Source organism: Cucumis sativus, chromosome 1 (genome assembly GCF_000004075.3).
Source record: "Cucumis sativus cultivar 9930 chromosome 1, Cucumber_9930_V3, whole genome shotgun sequence".
Lineage (NCBI taxonomy): Eukaryota > Viridiplantae > Streptophyta > Magnoliopsida > Cucurbitales > Cucurbitaceae > Cucumis > Cucumis sativus.
Window position 1 is genome coordinate 19,087,161 of NC_026655.2, and position 23,829 is coordinate 19,110,989.

Below are 23,829 nucleotides of genomic sequence, written 5' to 3' on the forward strand. Positions count from 1 at the left end.
TTTTTTTTTATAAAAAAGTCATTAATTACTCTTTTTTTTTTAAACTCACAAACCTCAATAATTAACTGATTATTATTCCAACTTGAAACCTCTCTCATTCTCTCCCTCTTTACCAATTTTTCTTCTGTCTTAAAATCCCCCACTTTTCCCCTTTCTCTTTGTCTCCACAAGATTACTGCCATGGAAGATCATCATGAAGATGAAATTTGCAATATCAGTTGGCTTAGCCTTGGTTTGGGATTTGGTGATCAATATGTCCCAAAGAAGATTCAAAAAAATCAACAGCAACAACAACAACTCTCTTTCACTCTCATTCCTAAAGAAGAATTGGAAATTACCAACAACAACAATATGGAAATTGATGATGATGAAGCTAATTCAAGTGAAGAAGATGATGATCATCATTTAATGAAGAGGATTAGAAGCAGTAATAATATTGTTAATTACGATCATCATCGTCAAGATTCTTCCTTTGGATCAATTAGAAGATTATCATCAGATCATTACATCAACAACAGCGATATTGTTAATACTACTAATCATAATTATAAAGGGATTAGTAGCAGTGGATCAGAATTAAGGGAGAGGAAAAAACTTAGGCTTTCTAAAGAACAATCCACTTTGTTGGAAGAAAGCTTCAAACTTCACACCACATTGAATCCGGTATGCTTCTTTTTCTTTTTTTTTTTTTTTTTGTCAATACATATTTTTTTTCCATTTTTATCAAATACCCATCAATTTTTTTTTGTTAATTTTTTGAATACCCATTTCACTTTTTTTCACTCTTTTCCATTTTTATCAAATACCCATCAATTTATTTTATGAAAAAAATCGATCTTCTTTTGTTTTTTTAATACCCATTTCACTTTTTTTCATTCTTTCCATTTTTTTTATCAAATACCCATCAATTTATTTTATGGAAAAAAATTCAATACCCATTTCACCTTTTTTTTTTTTTCATTCTTTCTACTTTTATCGAATAACCATAATTTATTTTTTCCGTTTTCTAATGAAAAAAACTGAATCTTTTATTGTTATTATTATTTTTTTCTGCATGGATTTGCAGGCTCAGAAACAGGCACTTGCCCAACAATTAAACCTCAAAACTCGACAAGTGGAAGTTTGGTTTCAAAACAGACGTGCAAGGTATTTTTACAATTTATTTTTTCTTAACATTATATCTATCTCCCTTCTTAACATCAGTTTCTAGTTTTCTGGTTTTCAAAAATTAAGTTATCATTATTCAGTTCGTTCCTTTCATTTAAGAATAATGTCAATAGTGAAATTAAAGTTTTCAAAAACTTTTTCGTTACCATTTTATTTATAATTTTTGAAATTTAGTAACTGTTTTCACCCAATTTTCTTAAAATGATTTCATTAAAATAACCTGAACATACTGGTTTTTCATGAACAGGACGAAACTGAAACAAACAGAAGTGGACTGTGAGTTCTTGAAGAAATGCTGTGAAAGATTAAACGAAGAAAATCGAAGGTTGAAGAAAGAATTAAACGAATTAAGATCGCTTAAACTTGGAGCTTCACAATTGTATATTCAGCTGCCTAAGGCCGCGACGCTCACTATTTGCCCTTCATGCGACAAAATTACGAGGACGCCCGCCGTCGACGCCAATTCTCCGCCACAATAATTTAATATAATGCTCTCTTTTCTTTTTTCTTTTTCCGGCTGTGTGTTCTTAGTACAGCAAAGAAAGAATAATTCAATTCAAATAATAACATACAGCCTTTTTTAGATTATCATTTATGAATCATCTCAAAATTTTATATTCTTGAAAAAAATCAGACCCCAAAAAATGATTTTCTCTCTCTCTCTCCTTGAATTGCAAATTTGATCTCAAAAGGAATTTGCAAAATACTGCAGTTTATTTTAAATATTTTATAAAGATTTTGGATTATATCTTTCTATATTTAGAAATATCTCTAAATTTAATTACGAGGTTTTATTGATTCCTAAGGTTCAAATGTAAACTCCAAAAATGATAAGAGTTCTAAACATTATAACAATTAAATTCTAGTTCTTTTTATGGAGATTGAATTCCAATCCCTTTTTCTGGGAGGTTTAATTAGAATTTTCAAAGTTAGTTAAATTGAATCAATAATGTTTAAAGAAGGAATCTAGAGAGGAAAATTAAAGAAGAATGTCACTGTAAACTGTTTTAGGGTTATGAGACCTAACAAAAGTGAGAAGGAAATTGGGTCTAATTTGATCTCTTTTTGGCCTCCCCTAGTTTTCATAAATTTAATTTGAGGACAATAACTCTAGTAGTTGAATTAAATTCAAGAATTCAACATTATTATTGACATTAACAATTTGGACCAATTTTTAAAATTTCCTCTCTTTAATTCTCTCTCTAAATGTGTGTATTTTATGGTTTTCTAGTTCGAAAAGGTTTTATATGTTAATATATATTATTACAGTATATATATATATATGAACAATTTTGGACCATAATTGTTTTTTCCCCACTCTCTATGTGGTCTCAAATAAGCCAGAAAATGTGTATATATATATATATATATATATTTTCTTATCCTTGAGTTGAATCATATAATTTTGATAATGGGAACTTTTAAAATCAAACTTGGACTTTTTTGGTGTGTATATGCTATTATTGTTGTTGTTGTAGTGAACAGAAAATTAAAAAGAATTTTTATTTTTCATATCAATTTTGGGATTATGGAATTTCCTTATGGGTTGGTATAGTAAAAGGCTTTTGAATATTAAGCACCTAATCTTTGACCAAATATCATGTCAACAAATTATAATTATGTGTGTGTATGTGTTTATATATTATTCCTTGTAATCATCGCCAATATTCTCTTTTTAATTTTTAAAACTGTGTTTTTTCTTTCTTCAGAAAAAGAAATTTGTAATAATAAATAAATAAATAAAAGCTCATAGTGAAATAAAGTTTGCATTATTCGATATATTGTGGCCTATCCCTATAAGATAAGTATGAGTTATTTGATAACTATTGTGTTCTTTATGTTTTTATTTTTGGATTTAACAATGCTTCTCAAAATAAAACTATTTTTCTACTTTTTTTTAAAAAAAAATTGAATTTGTTTTTCCTTATATATAGTAGATAATAAAATAAATGAAATTCTACTTCAATGGATGGAAAATTAGTGTTTGTTTCACGTAATTAATTCTAAAAATAAGTTTTTAAAACCTATTCTTTTGTTTAAAAACTTTAATTAAATTTTGAAAGGTTCAATAAATTTTTAAATTTTATTTAATTTTTTTTAAAAATCAATTCTTACTTTCCTTTTATTAATTTAACATGTATAACATTTATAAGCTAATTTGAAATAATTAATTAAAATCGTTTTGTCATTTCAAAATGATCTTATTTTATGAATGAAAAAGTATGATTTTTTCGTGTAGGGAAGAAACAATCACAATTTAAAAAATGATAAGAATATTGTGTCGGAAATATATTAATTTTGCTCATGGAAGAATTTTCTATAGCCTCTTCCTACTAGCTGTTGTATGTCTTGTATCTAACTTTGAGCTTCTTTCTAACTAGATCCTCTTGAACGTTCCTATTTTTGTGATTAAGACATTACCTTTTACTTCAGTTCTAAAATATTGAAGAAAACGTTAAAGGTGTGTCAACTTAAGTTAAGACATCATCGTCGCATGTACATCCTAACTTCTCTCGTACCATTGTAATATTTTCTTTTTTAAAGAAAAAAGTAATCTACATAAAGCTTTTTTCATTATTCAAAATTAAATTTGATTTTTTTCTTAAAAATGTGAAATAAAAAATTAAAGTAAATTATTTTCAAGTGATTAAATTTTTTGTTTAAAAGTGTTTTTAGGCACGTGGTATTCAAATATAACAAAATAATCAAAACAAGATCATTTTAGAACAAAACCATTCTTATAATAAATCTATATACATACACACACATCTCTCGATCCTATTTTGAATATATAGTTTTCATTTAAATGAGTTTAATATGATTAATTTAGTTTATAAATACTGAATATTACAATTTTACTTTTAAAATTCCGATTTTATTTTAATGTAATTCATAAGTTGTGAGGTTAAATATTGGGAGGATCACACCATACCATACAATATAAGATTAAAATATTATATCTATAGTCTCCTTAGTTAGTTAGATATCATCACTGCATAGAGCAAATTTTTTTCTCCAATCTTAATGCTAGAATAACTTTGAATTTAATGAAAATTAAACCATTTAATTTTGTAGTTGACAAACATGTTTGGTATGGTACATTTTGGTCCTATGGTATCTATTTTCACTTTAAACTTTCTATTTCATCATGTTAGTCCATTAAGGCTTTAATTAATTGAGCTTCGATTTTATCCACTAATTTTAATCTCTTAAAAAAAGATAATAATATATAGAAAATTTATGATTAATCACAAAACTATTAAAAATATTTATTATTATATAATTTATATTTTAGATATTTTTTTTTATCATTTTACTATGTTTAGAAAGGTTCTATATATCAAGTTCATTAACTTTAACTTTTAACGATGTCAAATTATGCATAAATAATTTGAAATAGTTGAAAGATATTCTATTGCATAAATTCTATATCTATAAGACTATAACGTAATGTTTATCATTTAAGTTTAGAATTTTTATGTTATAGAGTCGTTTATTATAAAAAGTTTTTATTTACCATATTATGACTATTAGAATTAAAATTATAAAAATAAGCCACAATTAACTTAATTAAGAACCAATAAAATAAAGAAATATGAACCCCTCCAAGTTATTAAGTTAATGTTATATTTAATTGGTATTTAAAAATTTTAAGAAAATGAATATTGTCAATAGTACGCATTTTCAAATATACTAAAGAAATTAAAACCAAATCATTAAATTCTTTAGAGCTCTTTTCATTTTTTTTTCTATACATTTTATAAGTAGTTTCGAATTCTTTTACTATTTATGAAAATTCGTTTGAATAATATTTATAAAAATAACAAAATATTATAGTTTATCTGTGATAGTGGTAGAGCGTGATATACTATCCGTGTTTATGTGTTATGTGTTTATGTGTTATGATAAACACATATGGTAGTTTGTCATTTTTTAACAAGATCTATCTAAAACTAAATTATGGTATTTTGATTCATTTTTTAATATTTGAAAACATCCCAAATTTCTAATGTATTTGAAAGTTTTAAAGAAAAAAATATTAAACATCTTTCAAAGCTTAAGAACTAATCAAACACGAATCTAAGAATCTCAAAGATGAAAGAACTTGTAATTTTCTTAAATCACATCGCCAACATTTACACTATTAGATCAAGGTAAGTTTAATTATATATTATAGCACACTCTCACTTGTATGTTTGAAATCTATGAAAAATTTAACACTATACTTTCTTGGACTACTTACTAGGATACCATCTTAAAATTACCAGTTAATTAATCCAAAAAATTAAATTAATAGATATAGACGAATTTAATTATATATAATCTAATCAAAATTTTTGATGACATGACACACACTAAGCAAATAATAAAAAATTGAGCCGATCGAACAAACCGAAGTCGATCGAATAGAGAACGAGAGGAGTCGATCGGTATCGGTTGAAAAAGTTATATGGTAGATGTCAAAGAATAGTTTTCAAAGAGTTAAACCGATCGACATTTACTATTCGATAGTTGAGATCGAAGTCGGTTTGAATATTTATTAAACCAAACCGACCATAGTCGATTTAGTGATAGTTTGGTTGAAAAATAGGCTACGACGAATGGATGATTTTTAAATTCGATTCGATAATTGGTTGAAAATTTGTGGTGAAGGACTTATAAGAAACTATGTTATTTTGTAGTAACCAAATAAAAGTATAATGTGTAATAAAGTTTTTGATTTAACATCTCTCTCAAATATATCTCAAGGATAATAATTTATTTAAATTTATATCTTTTATATAAAAATATTGCACTCATCATTTGCATATATAATATATATATATATTTTTTTCTTTCTTGGAAGGTTTTTATTGACCATGACTTATTGACTTTTCAAATCATAGTCTTCTCTTCAATGTAATAACATGACTCTATTTTTTGCCAACTCTCTCTCACTTTATGAGAAGTTTGGTATGAAATTTTCTTTGTCCCATATTACCTTTGAAATTTCCTCAAAAAAAAACTTACCCCCTTTGCTTTCCTAGTGGGTAAGTTTTTCTATTTCTTTTCTTAAATTTAAATTATTACTTTTAATTTATTTATTTAATGCATGGACATTATTCTTCCTCCTTCAAATAAGTTGACTTTTATTTAGTCTTTTTCTGTTCTATTTATTTTCTTTTTCAAAATAAATATATTTTGAAATGTGAACAATAATTAATATAGCTTCTTATGAATTATAGAAATAGAAAAAGATCTTAACAAGTATATAAAATCTAAAAGTAGAATAAAATAAATTTAAATTTAAGGTAGATCATGTATATATATATATATATATATATATATATATATATATATATATATATATATATATATATATATCCTATCATATTATAAAGATACGAGAGAAAGAGAGAGAGAGGGGCTATTGTGTTAAATATTGTAAATTAAAAATAATAATAAATATTAGAGCCATTAATTAACTTGGAGTACTCTAATTGAATCATTGAATATAAAGTGAATATTTTGCTATTCTATAAAGTTTGTGGGAATTATTTAGCTTACTCTATTTGTATAGAGCCTAATTAACAAAAAGACTTTTTGGGTTTTAGGGACCAATATTTTTCTTTCATTTTAAATGATTGCCTCCACAAAAGGACTAATTAAATATTGTGACTTTGTCTCATTTATTTAATTTCCTCCAAATTCATTTTCAAGTAATGTAAATTTACTTGCCCATTTTTTTTTTCTTTTCTTCTTTTTTATATTCAATCAAGTAATTTCATCTATTTTATTTTTTAAAATTTTCCAGGATAACTTTTGGCCAAACATTATGAGTTTAATTTTATATAAAAATATCCAATTACTTTTTCTTTTAATTAAAATGAAAAACTAATTAACTTGTTCAAAAATATATAACATCATCAACTCAATTAATCATGAACAAGGAATACTTTGTGTTTTTCTCTCTAGTGGAAGAGTTTGCTTTGTTTCCATTATTTCTCTTTCTCTATCTTAGAAATAAAATTATAGGAATTAATTAATTAGTTTTCATTCAATTTCTCTTAAATTTATTTTCATGTAAAAAATATTTTTCTTTTCACAATTCTAAAAATCAAACCTTACCGGTCTTTCAAATCATAATCAACCAATATATCAAAGTTCAAAAATATTTTTTAGGTTAATTTTCATAAATGTAACAAAACATTAAAATGTTTACATCACGTACAACAAAATAAAAAGTTCATGAAATCGACCATTTGTTTAAAATATTCTAGATTTATCATTGTCGTTTTTGAATTTCGCGTGGCTTCAGTTTCTTTTTTCTTCCTTTTCATCCTCTTCACCGTAGTAGTCACCGATAGTGTGTTCTTCTTTTCTTCTCCTTCTGTAATTATTTTATATATTTTTGATATCAGGATCATTGTTCTACAACTATTATTATTCTTTTTCATTATACTTCTGCTATTATTATCTTTGTTTTCAATCAATCATCAATCTTGTATTATTCTTTTTTAATGTGTCATGGATAGAGATGAAAACTACATGATCATTTACCATAAGGTTTTTCAAAACCATCAATATTTATCATGAACTACACACAATAATTTACTAGGACTTTTCAGAATCATAATTTATCATGAACTACTTGATCGTGTATCATAAATTACACAATCGTGTGATCATAAATTACACACAATCGTGTATCATCATCTACACGATCGTTTACTAGGGCTTTTTCAAAACTATCGTTTATTATGAACTAACAACCGTGTACTATGAACTATGCGATCGTGTATCATTTTCTACACAATCGAGTATCACGATCGTTTAGAAGAAGAATTACACGTGCATGTGGCTGGTGTTGATAGCATTTATACGATCGCGTTTCATTTCTTGCACGACTGTGTACCATTTCTTACACGATCGCTTATCGTGATCGTTTAAAATTAGAAGAATTACACGCGCACGCGTGTCCAATTAATCATGGGTTGACTGAAGCATTTTTTTATATTTTTTCATTGTGAGTTTTTTCTTTTTCAAAATTGTTCTATACCATATAGATATTTTACCGATTGATCTATTGGTCAATTAAAAAAATTACAAACTTTTATTTTTGAAATTTTAGAAAAGAATTATCACATCAACACATTTTCTAAATATTTTCCTATGTGTTTTTATATAATTGGAACATTCTCTTTTTCGTCTTTTAAGCAAGTATAGACCAACTAACACATATATATATAAAAAGATGTGTTCGACTAAGGAGCTATGCGTTCAAAAATCAATATAATCCTATTGATTGTTTTTATATATATAAAAAAGACATTTTCTAGCTTTAAACGTTTCTCTTAAGTTTGACATAAATAGCCATCTTAAGTCTTTTTTTCTTTAGATCAATAGCATCCAAGTCTTTGTAAATTATAAATTATAAATTTTGATAAAATAAAAATAAATGATGAATTTCACTAAAGATATCTTAAAAAAGAAAAGCTACGAAATTTAGTAATATATAATAATTGAGAAGAATTATATATAGCAGCCCTAGCACACATTTATTTTCTCTAACTCAAACCCTAACCCTCTCTATATTCTCTTTCAAATTGAGAGCTTATGTAGAGAAATATTAATCATTCTTGCAGCTGAAATGGAGCTAATTAAGTTCTATCAATAATTAATTTATTTACCTTTTTGTAGAAATAATTAATGAAAAGATAAATTCTGATCTCACCCACCCACCTTTTATAATAACATCCTCTTAATTAATTAAACCTTATTTACTTTTCAATTTTTGGGACAATAAATTTATTGAATGTGGAAAATAAAACCCTCTTTCATTTTATATATTTTTTAAATAGTTTCACATTTTAAAATGTCTCTTTTAACTTATTTAGTTTTTAAGAATCCAGCTTTTTTTTTTTTTTTTTTAACAAAAATAATGAAAACTAGCAAGAAATTAATAGAAAACACACTTTCATTTTTTAAAAGAATAATTTGATTTTATTGGTAAGGACATTTTAAAATTAATTTTAGTGTTGATTGACAAAAATCTATATTTTATTTTTTACCCTCCTCTCTCTCAGTTTTTTTCCACATCAACATTAATGTCTAGTAATTAGTAACCCACTACCCTAAGAGAAAAAGTAACTTTAGAGCCACATTGAACTATTTCATAAAATTACTTTTATGAAAACTTAGGACATAATTGATTCATGAGTAAAAGCACTTTAGGTTCTAATTAATTTAGAACATGGGTAATTCTTCACTTTTCCCCCATTGAATTTGAGTGAATTTAAGTAACAATAGTTTGAGGCACAAAGCAATTTGATTTGATTTAACCTATGACCATAGGTAAAGTTTATATCATGATTTATTAATTTTACGTATCTTTAATTAGCTTAGAGAAAATTGATTCTAAAAGTTTGATCACATAGTATACTAGCTAGCTTTAATAAACATTATACTCCAATTTTCATTCTCAAAATGTAACTTCTTTTCCTTTCTTTCTAATACGTTTAAGAAGCTATTCATGAATGATGTAAGAAATATAATTGACATGTAATTATAAGTTTCATATGATATAGTTTTGTTTTGCTTTTTTAGAGTACACCACCCGTGGTAGATTCAAACATTTAACTTTTTTATAAATAAGTATATTAACTCGAGTAGGGAAAACGAAGAAACAATTATAATATATTATATGAATAGAAAGTACATACTATAATATCAAATTAAGTTGTGATATTTTTACAAACACAATGTGTGTTTTTTTTTTCTTTTTTGGATATTATATTAAATTTACCTTTATCCACGACCTTAAGTTTTTTGGGTTAATCGATTATTTAATATAGTATAAGAGTAGGTGGTCTACGAGAGTTCTACATTCAAGCTCACATTGTTAATTTTCTCCTCAAATAATGTTCATTTCCAATTTGTTTGGATTTTCATCATATTTCAACCTCATTGGTAAAGAAGTTCAGATTTGGATAATATATATTAAAGAAATAATTGCAAACAATTAAAATTCAAAGTATCAGCATAAATAACAATATTTTAAAAAAAATTTAAATAAAGCAAAATTTATTCAAGTCTAAAGTCTATCATTGATCAACTATATTATAAATGTTGACATGTCAGTACTGATAAACCGTAAGAATCTACCCACAACAAGAATTACATCATTGATAAACTTTTTTGTATTTGTAATTCTTAAAAATTATTGTTATATTGATAATTATTATTCTCTCTAAAATGCTGCTAGTTATAATAATTACACTATATTAAAGATATCTTCACCATTAACTTGAACTTGTAAGTCAATTGATGATTTAAGATTTTTTAAACAACACGTTGTGTGGAGAAATCTATCTTCATCTGAAAATTGATAGTATATTGAAATTTTGAAAAACAATTAAGACATTTTAAGTATCCATTATCTTTGTATTTTCCATCAAACTGTTTAATCATAATTTGACAATGCGATAATAAACTTTACTTTTCTTTAAAAAAATATTCAAAATATTTTTTAAGTGGGTGATGAGAATGGATGGGAGGGTAGGCATATTCACTTGTTATTATTCTCTTAATTCTATTATTATTGTTATTATTTTTGGCTAAAACATAATTTCAAGTAAATTAAAACAACCATCTTTAAATGATAATATATCCGCGAAATTGTGACATGTATTTATATATATATAATTTCACCATTGAGGTTAAGCCAATCGAAAACCTCAAAACAAACAACTAACACTATTAATGCAAAACCAAAGCAAATGAAAATTATTATGTGTTCATTAACTCCATGAACGTCTTCCCCCGAGCTTTCCCTAATCTGCACTCACTTTTTTTTCTTGTCTGAAATGTCAGGTTTTAATGGCTCCTTTGGGAGCAGGTGAAAATCCTTCATTGAAACATCCTAACTTCCTCCATAACTCAATGGTTATTTAGAGGATTTTATCATTTTAATTCCTTTTTATATATATATATATATATATATATATATATATATATATATATATATATATAAGAAAAGTGATAGGGGAAGAAGTAGGAAGTAGTAGGGTTGTTGTGTTTAGGGTTGGTTTTTATTTGAATACATATGATGAAAACATCACACAATATATTTGTATATTTCGGCAATAAATACAAATATATACATATACTTCTTGTTACGAGGGTTTTCTGTCCCAAGTTGTAAAAATAATGAAGTATGACCCTAAGAGTGTATTAATTATATATACACTTTATGAATATTATGATGTATTGATTTTAGTAAGTGTGGAAGATGATTTTGTACATTGGTGTTGAAAATGATTTGGGCTTTTGGCACATAGCAAAAGTATTTTGAGGGAAAAACAAGTAGTATGTTGTCTCACATTCGAAGATTTTGATTTACTGAAGGAATTTGTATGCAAAGGTTTTGCGTGAGAGCTTTCAAAATGTATTTGTGATGAAAGTAGATGAACTTTGTGTCAATATGCACCATTTAGTAACAAGGTTGTGCTAAACTTTGCGTACGACATAACAACGAAATTTGGTCAAAACAACTAGAATAATCGTTTCTTCCTCCCTGAGTTCTCATACTCACATTTCCTCCTCCTTTGAACTCCTGCTAGATATTGCTCTCTTGCACTTGCACTCTTCCTTTTTGTTCATGTTTGTGCTTGTCATTCTCACAACTATCATTTAATGGTGAGCGACAGGTAGTATGTATAATTAACACTTTGTTGGTGCCACAGTAGCATTGACAAAGGATCAACTTTCTTCATTATTTCCTAAAACTAGGACAAACAACATTATTATCTCTTTAAAGTTCAGGTCATCCATACAAAAAAAAACGTTTTTTCTTGAAATGAGAGGTTTTTCAAATTTTCATAATACTTCACAATTAAAAACAGAGAGGAAGAGAGAGAGAGAACACAGAATGTTGTGTTTTGAGCTTTTGTTACAGTTCCCAATTACAAATCCTTGTCTTGTTTAATTTTGTATATAATGATATATTTCACCAATGGCAATTAATAGGGTTGGTGAAGGCCTTTTTAATTAATTTACTTTTATTATTATTATTTTTTTGGATCAGACAAGAGATTTTGATGTATCAAAAAAAGACCTTTTTACTGTTTATTTCTTCTTATTGGTACCATATATCATAATTATTATTCATTACTTAATGTTCTTCACACCCTCTTCTACTCTCCCTTTCTCTCCCTCTCTCATTTTCTCGATTCCTTTTGCCTTATAATTTTTAATTTTCATTCCCTCTTTAATTTCTTCCTTCACAGGTCACTTTTCAACTATAAATTCTCCATTCTCTTCTTCTTTTTTGTTTTGTTTTGTTTTGTTTTAAAACTATAAATCTCATATATCATCTTTTTTTATTTTGTGGGTCTTCACCCTTTCACATGATCATCATCATTTCCAAATCATCAATTTTTCCCTTTCTTCAAAATGAGTGGTGCAATGGGACTATCCAAGTCTAGCATTTTATTGTTTTGGCTTTCGGTTTTAGTTGTTTGTGTTACCTCCGTTGCGGGTGCTCGGAAGACGTTGTTTTTGGATCACAACGGTGTTAGAGACAACAAAAACAGCTTGACAACTACACTGGCAGAGACGACAATCAACAGGTGCAAGTACTCGAAGAACAACGACGTTAACGACCTCCATTGTTGTGAGTGCTTCTTCTTGAGCTCTAAGAAGATGATGATGATCGATAATAATAATGGCACCAACTTTGAAGAGAAAAGGGTTGTTCCTACTGGCCCTAACCCACTTCACAATTAAGTAGAGAGGAAAAAGAACAAGTGATCAAGATCAAGATCAAAGTCAATAATATATAATATTATAGTTTATGCTGATCTTGATTATTATCATGCATGATTATGATATATATATATATATATATATATATATATATAAATGTTTCTTAATTAGCTTTTGTTTTGGTAATTTTCATTTCCTTTTGTTGATATAGTCTAATTAATTTCTGTAAGAAGTGAAATCAAGAAAGCTCTTTTTTTTTTTTTCAAATAAAAAAGAAGACTAAAATTATGAATTGTTGCTTTCACCCTTTATTCCCCTTCAGCTATTCAAGTGATTACAGTTAAAGTTGATAGGAAGAAAAGGAGTTAATTAGGGCAGATGGAAGCTTTAAGGAGAAAGAAAATATGAAGAAAAAATTGAAAAGAAAATCTCAACAATATGATATGAATATCCCATATTTGGGAAATGGCATTGAATTGAAATGGGTCAGAAAGGAAAAGAGAGAAAGAAATTAATTAGGAAATTCTACTTTGTAAACACAAAGGGAATTGAATAGTAACCTGTTTTTTGTTGCAGCTGACAAAACAACTGTGGACAGTGTGCATTCAATTTCCAAACTACTTTTCTATATATTATTTTTTATAAAAAATTTACTTTTCCCATTTACTCTCTCTCTCTCTCTCTCCCTTTTCAGCTCCAATCTTAATTCATTTTGGTGTTGATATTAAAAAGATGATTAGGGGAAGTTAGGGTTGAATGCAATCTTTTAATTGTTTGATGAAATCCTCATAAGTGATTTGGAGAAATAATTTAGTGGATGTGTGGTTTGATATAAAATCCTTATAAATAGTTGGTTTGGAGAAAGTTTAAATCTAGTCTATATGGTTTGATAACATCTTCTCGTAAGTAACCGATTTAGAGAAAGTTTGGATTTTAATTTGACCCATCATATAGTTTATAGTTACAATTCATGGGTTTGATAAAAATTTGTAATATTATACGAACAAACTTTCTTTTATCTAGAGACTAAATTTGTAATTCATCACTAAAATAAAGTAATAAGTATATTATTTAATGACGTGCTAAATGTTGAATGAGATTGAAATGTATATCACCAATGTATTATTGAAAGTTTTCTTTAGTTTCTCAAATCTCGAGATTCCAACGAAAAAGAGGTTGTGGACAAATAGAAGTTTTGTTTTAGGGAACACAACATACAACATGAACAGAATCCAAAGAAAAGAGAGAAAATCACATATATGATTTGGTGATGATTTGGTTTTGATGGTTTTTTTTTTTTATCTCGGGATAATTAATTGGGATTGATGTTTTAATCAAAGAATATGATTAAGAAATGAAGAGAAACTTACGGTTGAAATTCTTCATTAAGTTTTGTTGACACTTTGAAATGATTAGTCAAAGCCTTTGGAATTTTGTATTTTGACCAAATCTCATTGGCTTTAGTCAATGCATTGACCATCCATGTGTTTGTCCAACGTGTAATTTCCTTTTCTTTTACTAAAATGAAAAATATATTTTGACTCACAAAAAAAAAAAAAGAAAAAAAGAAAGAAAAAAAGAGAAACAAATATTTTCATTATGAAATATGGTTTGGAAATAATAATTAAAGAGAAACCCATCAATGTCAAAGAAGAAAGACTATACTGCAGTTGTCTAGTTTTGTAGACTTTAATACATATCTTTATTTATAAATATCGAATTTATGATTCGTATTTATAGTGATAATTATTTTGCAATGGTCAAGTTCGAATTTGATTGTACTTTATATTCATTTCCATTTTCTAATTTCAAAATGTTTTTCTTGCTTTTGAGTTTTGAGTTTTGTTATATATAAATCTTTATAGAAAATTTTAAGATTTATGCTTTTACTTTGAATATTTCATTAAATTTTTATTTAGTGTGAATGTATATTAACTAATTCTAAAATTTTAAATTAATTTATTACTATTAAATTATTTTTTTTCGTGATAATATTTCTAACTAATTAATTAAGATATACTGTCAAAAACTGAAAGAGTGAGTGAACTTTGCTTAGAGACCAATAAAACTATAAATTATATATTGAAATCTAGTGACCAAATAACAAAAGTAGAATCACAGAGTTTTGAGAAAATCAAATTCAAAACTCATAGAAAAATATGTAACATTTTTGCGACTTATGAATAAAGTAAAAACTATATGTATATATTTTGAAAATTAGTTTAGACGTGTCCTCTAATCATTGATAAACTTTGTTACATTTGACAACCACCAATAAGTTTTTCGTTATAATCTAGTTTTGAGAAGAAGAGTTTATCCGTTCCAACTCCTCCAAATAGTCATATATTTCCTCGATGTCGATAAAGGGCTACAAGATCAACTACTTTAAATGGAATGTTCAAACAAACTTGCTATGTTATATATATGTAATACTAAATTAACTTTTCTCATCATAAAAATAAAAATGGTGGCGATCATTTGAGGTTGTCAATTGAGTGTGTGTATATATATATATATATAAAAATTAGAAGCATAAGAACAAAGAAAGAAAGAAAGACAAAGAAGATAGCCGTTCTGTGAAACACATTCCTTGTTGTTTTCAATTAGCTGTTGTTGACAACAACAAATCCCATTTGTCTCACATTTATAAGATTACAAATTCTTACTAACATCATAGTTATATGTTCAATACCACAGACAAACGTCCCTATCCTGCTTTTATCCATTTTTACAATATCAAATAAATAAACGCCACCTCATTTTTCAATTCAAACGACTAACTTAAACCTACTGTCAAGGACCATGATCGATTGATCCTTATGATTCGAAGAGAACTAAAATTTCTTTTCCTTTGAATTACAAAGTTAGAATTTAGTCTCCTAATTAGTCACACGATTTAGTAAAATCTTCATAAGTTGTAACGCTCTAATTCAAGAGGGGTATATGAATGAACTAAGAGCACATTCGAATGAGAGAGGTCATGAGCATATATGGTTAAGAAAGATTTTTGATAACTCAATCATAAAAACTCTAAAATTAAGTATGTTGAACTTGAACAAATTTTATGTTGGGGACCTCCAGAGAGATTTCTTAGAAAGCACTAACAGTTTTCACTCTTAGAATCAATTTTACTATAAGGACTATTTATGAAAGTTGTAACAAACTGTAGAGACCAAAGTTGCAACTATAACTATTTTAAAGTTGCAACTATAACTATTTTAAACCTAGAGATAAAGTTGATCTATTATCCAAATCTCATGGACGAAAATGTAATTTTCTTATAAAAAAAGAAAAGTTTAGGTATTTCTAATTCTATCAAGGTGCCAACTGCTAATAAGACCCAAATGAGAATTTGTAATATCCAAGGGAACTTCACAGTTTACCTCTTTCGTCAAAAACTATGTTGATTTTGTGTCATCATCTGTTCATCTCAAGCATTTTCAGCACAGCTTCACTGCCCACTTCTCAACCCTAAAAAAGCAAAGACAATAAAACAGACAAGAGGAAACCTGAATTGAATATTTGGTTGAAACCTTCTTCCTTTATGTTTTGCAGGCCAACTCAGGGATGCCTCGCCGAATACTTCAAGGTAATTATAAACTCCACACCCATTCTGACGTTTGTTCTTACCACATATGGAACTGAACATTAACTCTGGCCTCTGTCATGGCAAGAAATTCAAAATTGTAGGAGCCACTTTCTTGTATAATGTCATAGAGATTCAATTTTACATATGCTGTTGTTACAGGAAGCTCTAAAGATCAGATGATGAAGAGCACTTCATCTCTGCTACAGTCTCCAGTTTTCTGCTTCTTCCTTGGGATGTTAGCTGTGCTGGTTATATTGCTGATTCTCTTATTGATCTTTAGGAAGTCTTTTAAACAAAATAAAGTGGTGAAGTTATTAAGACAAAGTGGAACAACTCAAGGTAACAAAATAGAGTTAAATTGTAAGCTCAGAAGAAACTATAAATAACGCTTAATAAATTGCGAAAAAGTAAATGTTTTTATCTCATGTTGCAGCATCAACAGATTTGTTAAGCGATAACCTGCATTCATTAAGTTACTTTGACTTTCACACACTGAAAAAGGCCACAAAGAATTTTAACCCAACGAATCTTCTTGGCCAAGGAGGATTTGGACCTGTCTATCTGGTATGGTTTTCTTTCAGACAAACATGGATTTCATAAAAAAAAAACCAATTGAAAATGAAATGCTTAACCCAACGTATCTTGTAAAAATTACGATGTCTCATCTTTTCAATTTGGGATCCTTAACATACCCTTTCAAGATGGTGGCTCTTTGAGTTCATCCATGACCTTTTCTTTTCCACTTTTGAAACAAACACTTATTAAATTGTGAGGTCTCTTTATCTTTTCAGCTTAACTTTGAACTAAAGGAGAACTTATCTTTTATAGGGTACACTCGAAGATGGAAGGTTAGTTGCAATTAAGAAACTTTCACTTAACAAATCCCAACAAGGAGAAGCAGAATTTCTATCAGAAGTCAGACTGATAACAAGCATCCAACACAAGAACCTTGTTCGCCTGCTTGGTTGTTGCTCCGATGGGCCTCAACGGCTACTCGTGTATGAATACATGGAGAACAGGAGTTTAGATCTCATAATATATGGTAAATCACAGGAGTGTAGTTCTCTATCTGATGTGATCTTCCCTGCTGTTTACCTGCAAATATAATAAGTTGAACATCACAACTCTCACAAAACAGGTGGAAGTGAGCAAATCCTCAACTGGAACACCAGATTGAAGATTATCAGAGGCATTGCCAAAGGGTTGCAGTATCTTCATGAGGATTCCCATCTAAGAATAATTCACCGAGACATCAAAGCAAGCAATATTCTTCTTGATGACAAATTTCAACCGAAGATTGGTGATTTTGGGCTGGCCAGGTTCTTCCCTGATGATCAAGCTTACCTAAGCACTACATTTGCTGGAACTCTGTAAGCCTTTCGTTTGATTTCTCATGGCCACATCTTATAAATCACTGGCTAGTCTACAAAATTTGATATAGTATTCTGTAATTCTAATAGCTTTATCACACGTTCTTCATTTATCCAGAGGTTACACAGCGCCAGAATATGCAATTAGGGGAGAACTGTCAGAGAAAGCAGATGTATACAGTTTTGGAGTTCTTGTGCTTGAAATCATCAGTGGCAGGAAAAACACAAATCTTTCTTTACCAACCGAAATGCAGTATCTTCCTGAATATGTACGCATAAAATCCCACAACTATTTCCCAATATTAATAAAATTTCCACGGCATTATGATAATGAGTATTAAATGATACTAATATGCAGGCATGGAAACTATATGAGAGGTCAACACTGATCGAACTTGTGGATCCAAAGATGAAGGAGGGTGGATTTTTGGAGAAGAATGTAGCACACGCAATTCAAGTTGCTTTGTTATGCCTTCAACCTCATGGCAATCTAAGACCTGCAATGTCTGAGATTGTTGCCATGCTAACATACAAGTTTGAAATTGTTCAAACGCCTTTGAAACCAGCTTTCTTAGAAAGAAGGCACAAAAGGAACAGAGATCTATCGTTGACTAATTATGCAGATATCACTCCATCTCCTTTACAATGAAGGCAATGCCAATGCCTATTTTGTGGAAACGAAACTTGCTCTCTAACTTGTAAGCCATTTCATTTTTATCACATTGGAGGAGAAATTGAAACAATCATCATATAGTTTTAACTTGGTCTTCATTTTCTATGTCAACAAGGTATAGGTGTCGCAATTTTCATGAGGACTGTTCTAGTAAGTTGGACTATTCTTACTAAAAAGATTGATCTAATTTTCTCTTCTTCTACTACTCTTCCATTTCAACCTTTTACATGTCACTGCAATCGTAGAAATATAAGCCTTACTACATCAATTCAACATTCCATCTTGAGATAGTGCATTCAAATTTTTTAAGATATAGATGTTTCCTTTACAGATTCTTGGTTATGAAAATTTATTTTAGATTTCCAGACTTCAACAGACTTTAAAGGGGTTGGCTTATTAGTCAATAAGTGCCAACTGCTATGTAAATAATAAATGGCTTAGAGAAAATGAGTTCAAGGTATGATGACTACTCAACAGGATTATGTATTCTACGAGTTCCCTTGAGAAATAAATGTAGTACTAGGGTTTCATATTCTATGATAACACCGTTGTTTTATATTATAAGTTTATAACTGAACTTGCATCTAAATCCACTTAGGAACTTTGAGGATAGATTAAACAGAATAAATCTACCCTAGCCTAGTTTAATATTATACATATAACGTTGTGAATAAATATAAATCAGAATCTCTTTTTTTCATGGCTACTTTCACGATTTTCTCTTTTAATAAGCAGACAAAAAAATGAATATCACCAAGGAACTTCTCGACCTCCACAAGAAACTCTCACCTTGTGGGCTAATCAGATACATTGATCATTGCTTTCCCTTGAGAAACTTTGAGCTTTCACGAATTGGAGAAATTTGCTTCCATATTAGCTGAGCGTATTCTGGATGATCGATAAAAGGATTTCTATTGTGCTGATAAAACTTGCATATTCTGTCATTTCTCAACTTCTCTTCTCTTGATGGTGGATCACCCTTATTCCATTTTAACAATGTTGAAAGTAGGCCCATTTCATTATTTCCTACAAAGGATGAATGGAACCCTATTAAAATCTTAAGAATTAATTTTTTGAAATGTATATGCAAAAATAAAGCATTGCATAAATAATATAAAAGCAAAAAATAAAAAGAAAAATTAATTAAAAAGAAAAAAAAAAATGCACAAGTACTATTACTACTTTTTTCTCGCTTGAATCCTACCCTTGTTTGGAGAATCAGAAAGCTGAAACCCATAAGAGACTGCCATATACATTACTGCCCTTGCTATATCTCCTCTAACCTGCCAGTGAACAAATGCAGACAAGGAAATCATGATATATAAGAAAAGACAACTCAAGTAAACACTGTCTTCTAAATTTAATAATCTTTGCCGTGTTTCAGATCTCGATAAATTAGGATAGTGATATGTATATTTATTCAGAGACTTCTCAGGTTTCAAGGATACTTTTCAATTTCCTCATCCAAATAAGAACATATGATATGCCATGGATGTTCTATGATATACGAGATCATCTCCCAAAAGCAATCAAAGAATGTTTTGAATCAATACTTACTTTTCCTGGGAAAGAAAAAATTCCACCTTCAGTATTACCAAAATTTAAACAAAAAGTCTTACATGCTTAGGAGGTGCCCATTTTTCCTTATCGCTTTCAGTATCAGAAGCCGCTTCTTTTGAGGCTGGCTTCAAACATTCAGGGGATTTAACTTGGCATTCTCCAAAATATTTGTTTCCTCGGGAGGAATTGACTGCACAAACTTCAGTTAGTTACTAATATCAAACTAATTTCATCAACTTATTGCCATGATAGAAAATTCTCTAGATACCATTTGTATCTGCTGGATGGATATTGTGCAAATCTGTCAAGGATGGACCTCTTCTAAGCCCATAAGAACGAGGCCACAAATGCTCCCCTGAATAACAAGATGGAAAGATGAAGGAGAAATAACTCTTCATCTCTAAATATTGTTGTTAGGTTGCCTTGGTATACCACATACTGATTGTTTTATCTTCAACAATAAAGTATGTAACAGTCATACATTCATCTTTGTACTTAAATAGCTAAGAAAGCTATTAAACTGAAAGCTATAGAACAGGAGATCAAAGTGAAGGACATGATATAAAGGTGTTTAGACATGTGGCATAGTAAGTTCAAAAACTAGTCTACAAAGGAACTTACTGTTCCAACCCTCAGGTTTCCCTGCTAGAGACTTTGGCACAATCCTCTGCGAGTATATCTCCACTCTGTGGTAATCAAGTAAAATTCATCAACTACGTAGAATATTAAGGTGCAAGTCAACTAAATGCCCGCCCCACCAAAATGGGAAAAGTTATGATTGCATGAAATAATTAAATTTGTATACAAACCAAATTACATTGTTGTAATGAGAAATGAAGTGATTTTAGCTGTAATGAGAATTACATTGCTGATGAGGCTTCTGGATTGTCTACATCAGCAGCATCAAGAATCTTGATGGCATCCCAGACCTAATCACCACATCCCCTTAGATGAGAGTTAGATGCCAAATAGACAAGCTAGAAGCGGAACTAGTCAAGCTAGAACTAAAAGTTCATCATAAAAAATAAAGGGACTTTTAGTCCTTGGAGTATGAGTTTCAACAACACTTAGATCCCTAAGTATTCAAACTTGATATTTTAACTCGTTGGTTTCAGAAAATGGTTTATTTAGTCTCTATCGGCTGCAGTGTCGTTGAGGCGCAGCCGGGCACTCGCCTAAAGCGAGAGGCGAGGTGAGGTCTTAGTGCCTTGCAAGTACCCAAGACGAGCACCTCTAATAAACGCTCACCTTTTGCACCTTTCAGTTGCCTCGAGCATATGTTCAAGGTGGCCAGGTGTTTGCCCGGTTTAATTCCTTAGAACTTTTTTTTAGATAAAAAAACATTCTTCTCTAATAGGATAGAAGGAAGTATCAAAGTTTGTAAATGTAGAATTAAAGAAAAATTAAAGAAAGAAAGAGGAATTGAAGAAGAAAAAGAGTCAAAGTAGAAAAAGATTCTATATCTTTTTTCAAAATTTTTTTTTCCTCTAAGATTATTTGAGTTAATTTATTTCCAATCTTATGCATTTTTTTATTTATAATATTATTCTTTATTGTTTCATTAACTGCACTTCGCTTTAAACAAGCAACACCTTTTTATCGCCTCTCGCCTTGAGGTGATTAAAAAGTTTGTCACCTTAGAGTGCACCTTGCACCTTGAAAACACTGATTGGCTGCCAGTCAGTATTTCATTAATTAGCTAACATAATGATAACATGACATTCTTTTTATTAAAAATAATATATTTTTTTAAATAAGAAGAATTTAAATCTTTTTTCTATCTTCTTTCTTCATCCCCCCATAGGCCACTACACTCCTGCCAGGGTGCCACTGCTTGTAGTCACCCTGCTTCACCCTTCTCCCTTGATATGAAACTCTTCCTCATTTGAATGTGGAGTCGTGAGCAAGAGCAGGCAAGAGGCTGCCCCTCGTTTCAGGTCAAGGGAGAACGGCAATGAGGAGTGAGCGGGATTCAGCAACCAATGCCGGAGGGAAAGAAATGGCAACTATACCAGCTCTAGTTAATGAAAAACTGAAGTCATGGACAAAATAAACCATATTTTCAAACCATGGTAGTTAAAATTTCAAGTCTGAAAATTAAGGGCCTAAGCACTAGCCAACTCAAACCTCAAGGACCAAAATGTGTTTCTGCCAAAAACAAAAGGCACCTCTTTATAGGACAAGGAATGATGAGCAGCAACAATTGAATTTAGCTTACGTTTGAGAAGTTCACCTTTAAACTGTGCTACATTAGCATAATACATATTAACATCTTCACAAGGATATCTAACAGAAGGAGACGGATAATCATGGGCTTGCGCAACTAAACAAAGGAAGAACAATTGATAGGATATGAATTGAGCAGCCCATCTCCAAGAATCCCTATAGTGAAAGTTATCATCTCATGAGCCACTCATACAACAATACACGAATTACTTCTACACATACAAATCACCAAAAAAATAACAACCCCAAAATCTCAAAAAACACAACATTTCCGATTCGCAGAAGATATTGACCTAATTTCTTCTGTAAGTTTTGAAAGATTCAATACATTTTCAACAAACCCCTTTTCTATACACAAAGGTTTCACAAGCAATAAACACATTTGATGGAAAATACATAAAATAATAATAATAATAAAGGGTATAAGTAAAATGGGGCTAACCAGGCAAAGAGAGCAGAAACAGAGCAGGAAAGACGCGCAAACGGGAGAATGTTGAGGGTGTGAAGTGGGTTAGAATGAAATTCAACGAGAAGATTAGTAAATTTGGTTTGTGAAAGTAGAAAAAGTTTCAGCTTGAATGGAAAGCGGGTGGGTAAGGAAGAAGGGTTCTGATTACAGGGATGGCTGGCCTCGATTCCGGCCACCAATTTTCTGGGAGCGGAACTGCCGATGGCCGTAACGTATAACATTTCTTTCGGTTTAATTTGAGTTCCCACAAACGAACACAGTGAGAACGATTAACTTCTTTTTCCATTTGTTTTGGTAAAAGTATTATTCTTATTCATATATTTCTTTCATTTTCAATTTTAATTTTTGTATTTTGTCTAAAATAAAAGATAGTTCTTGACTTAAACTTACTTTTTTTTTCTTCTTTTAAGAAAGGAACTTACAAACTTTTCGAGTTAAATAACTCAATTTTCAAGGACTTGATCTTCGACTTCTTCTTCTTTAGTTTGATATGGCTTTCAAACTAACATGTGTAAGAGATTTTCACATTAATACAGTGTCAAACCTACCACACTCCAATATATAAGTTAGTACGTGGAGATCATAGTTTAGTTGAGGCACACAAGAAGTAAGATAGCACTCCCATTCAGGACATTATACTTACTAATCCCTTCTTTTCAGAGTCATTAAATGAGATTTACAAATTCTTCCTCTGACACACACGCCCTCTCGCTACATGTAATATCGTGAGTGCTAGGGTTGTTTTTTATGCTCGATGTTGCAAAGAACAAGATCACAAACTTAGTTATTTTTTCATTGATATATTTACAAACTTGACTAGTTGGTCCAAACCTTAATGCATTTAACTTCTCCTTTTAGAATGTGCATCATTCTTTACCTCATCAGCATATCCTATGGGTTTGAACTCAATTGAACTTGTCTTAAACAACCCTCGTCAGGAATCGATATCAACATCTCAAACTTTCGTTCTAACATATTATTTAACCACTTTTACATTAATGAAGATTTGTTTTTTCTTTTCCATTTTCTC

General features: G+C 29.4%; 3 protein-coding genes across 5 annotated transcripts; 2 read left to right on the forward strand and 1 right to left on the reverse strand.

Moving 5' to 3' along the window:
- LOC101203427 (homeobox-leucine zipper protein HOX18) lies at positions 1 to 1,797 on the forward strand. Its single transcript, XM_004150697.3, has 3 exons — positions 1 to 663; positions 1,067 to 1,146; positions 1,415 to 1,797. Exons 1-3 carry the CDS (start codon positions 181 to 183, stop codon positions 1,644 to 1,646), a joined length of 795 nt encoding a protein of 264 aa, XP_004150745.1. The 5' UTR covers positions 1 to 180; the 3' UTR covers positions 1,647 to 1,797.
- A 14,433-nt stretch (positions 1,798 to 16,230) lies between these two features.
- Positions 16,231 to 18,874, forward strand: LOC101203677 (putative serine/threonine-protein kinase). Of its 2 annotated transcripts, XM_011658833.2 has the most exons (8): positions 16,231 to 16,501; positions 16,661 to 16,840; positions 16,935 to 17,065; positions 17,330 to 17,543; positions 17,640 to 17,871; positions 17,990 to 18,140; positions 18,230 to 18,569; positions 18,660 to 18,874. In XM_011658833.2, exons 1-7 carry the CDS (start codon positions 16,480 to 16,482, stop codon positions 18,518 to 18,520), a joined length of 1,221 nt encoding a protein of 406 aa, XP_011657135.1. In that variant the 5' UTR covers positions 16,231 to 16,479; the 3' UTR covers positions 18,521 to 18,569; positions 18,660 to 18,874. The 2 variants fall into 2 exon arrangements, with proteins under 2 accessions (XP_011657135.1, XP_011657132.1); XM_011658830.2 differs by having other exon boundaries at positions 18,230 to 18,874.
- Positions 18,875 to 19,074: 200 nt separating this feature from the next.
- On the reverse strand, positions 19,075 to 23,102 carry LOC101223221 (extracellular ribonuclease). 2 transcript variants are annotated; one of them, XM_004150694.3, is made up of 8 exons: positions 22,773 to 23,102; positions 22,273 to 22,486; positions 20,969 to 21,033; positions 20,726 to 20,790; positions 20,373 to 20,459; positions 20,164 to 20,294; positions 19,749 to 19,827; positions 19,075 to 19,570 (listed from the first exon to the last, which is right to left on the reverse strand). In XM_004150694.3, exons 1-8 carry the CDS (start codon positions 23,018 to 23,020, stop codon positions 19,359 to 19,361), a joined length of 1,101 nt encoding a protein of 366 aa, XP_004150742.1. In that variant the 5' UTR covers positions 23,021 to 23,102; the 3' UTR covers positions 19,075 to 19,358. The 2 variants fall into 2 exon arrangements, with proteins under 2 accessions (XP_004150742.1, XP_031738395.1); XM_031882535.1 differs by having other exon boundaries at positions 22,338 to 22,344; positions 22,773 to 23,101.
- Between the last annotated feature and the right edge of the window lie 727 nt (positions 23,103 to 23,829).

Coding starts and splice junctions, on each gene's coding strand:
- LOC101203427 (XM_004150697.3), top strand. CDS start 181: ATGGAAGATCATCATGAAGATGAAATTTGCAATATCAGTTGGCTTAGC. Junction 664..1,066: donor TTCACACCACATTGAATCCG/GTATGCTTCTTT, acceptor ATGGATTTGCAG/GCTCAGAAACAGGCACTTGC. Junction 1,147..1,414: donor TTTCAAAACAGACGTGCAAG/GTATTTTTACAA, acceptor TTTCATGAACAG/GACGAAACTGAAACAAACAG.
- LOC101203677 (XM_011658830.2), top strand. CDS start 16,480: ATGCCTCGCCGAATACTTCAAG. Junction 16,502..16,660: donor GCCTCGCCGAATACTTCAAG/GTAATTATAAAC, acceptor CTGTTGTTACAG/GAAGCTCTAAAGATCAGATG. Junction 17,544..17,639: donor TTTAGATCTCATAATATATG/GTAAATCACAGG, acceptor CTCACAAAACAG/GTGGAAGTGAGCAAATCCTC.
- LOC101223221 (XM_004150694.3), bottom strand. CDS start 23,020: ATGTTATACGTTACGGCCATCGGCAGTTCCGCTCCCAGAAAATTGGTG. Junction 21,034..22,272: donor ATTCCTTGTCCTATAAAGAG/GTGCCTTTTGTT, acceptor TGTGGTGATTAG/GTCTGGGATGCCATCAAGAT. Junction 19,571..19,748: donor TTCTGATTCTCCAAACAAGG/GTAGGATTCAAG, acceptor CATCCTTTGTAG/GAAATAATGAAATGGGCCTA.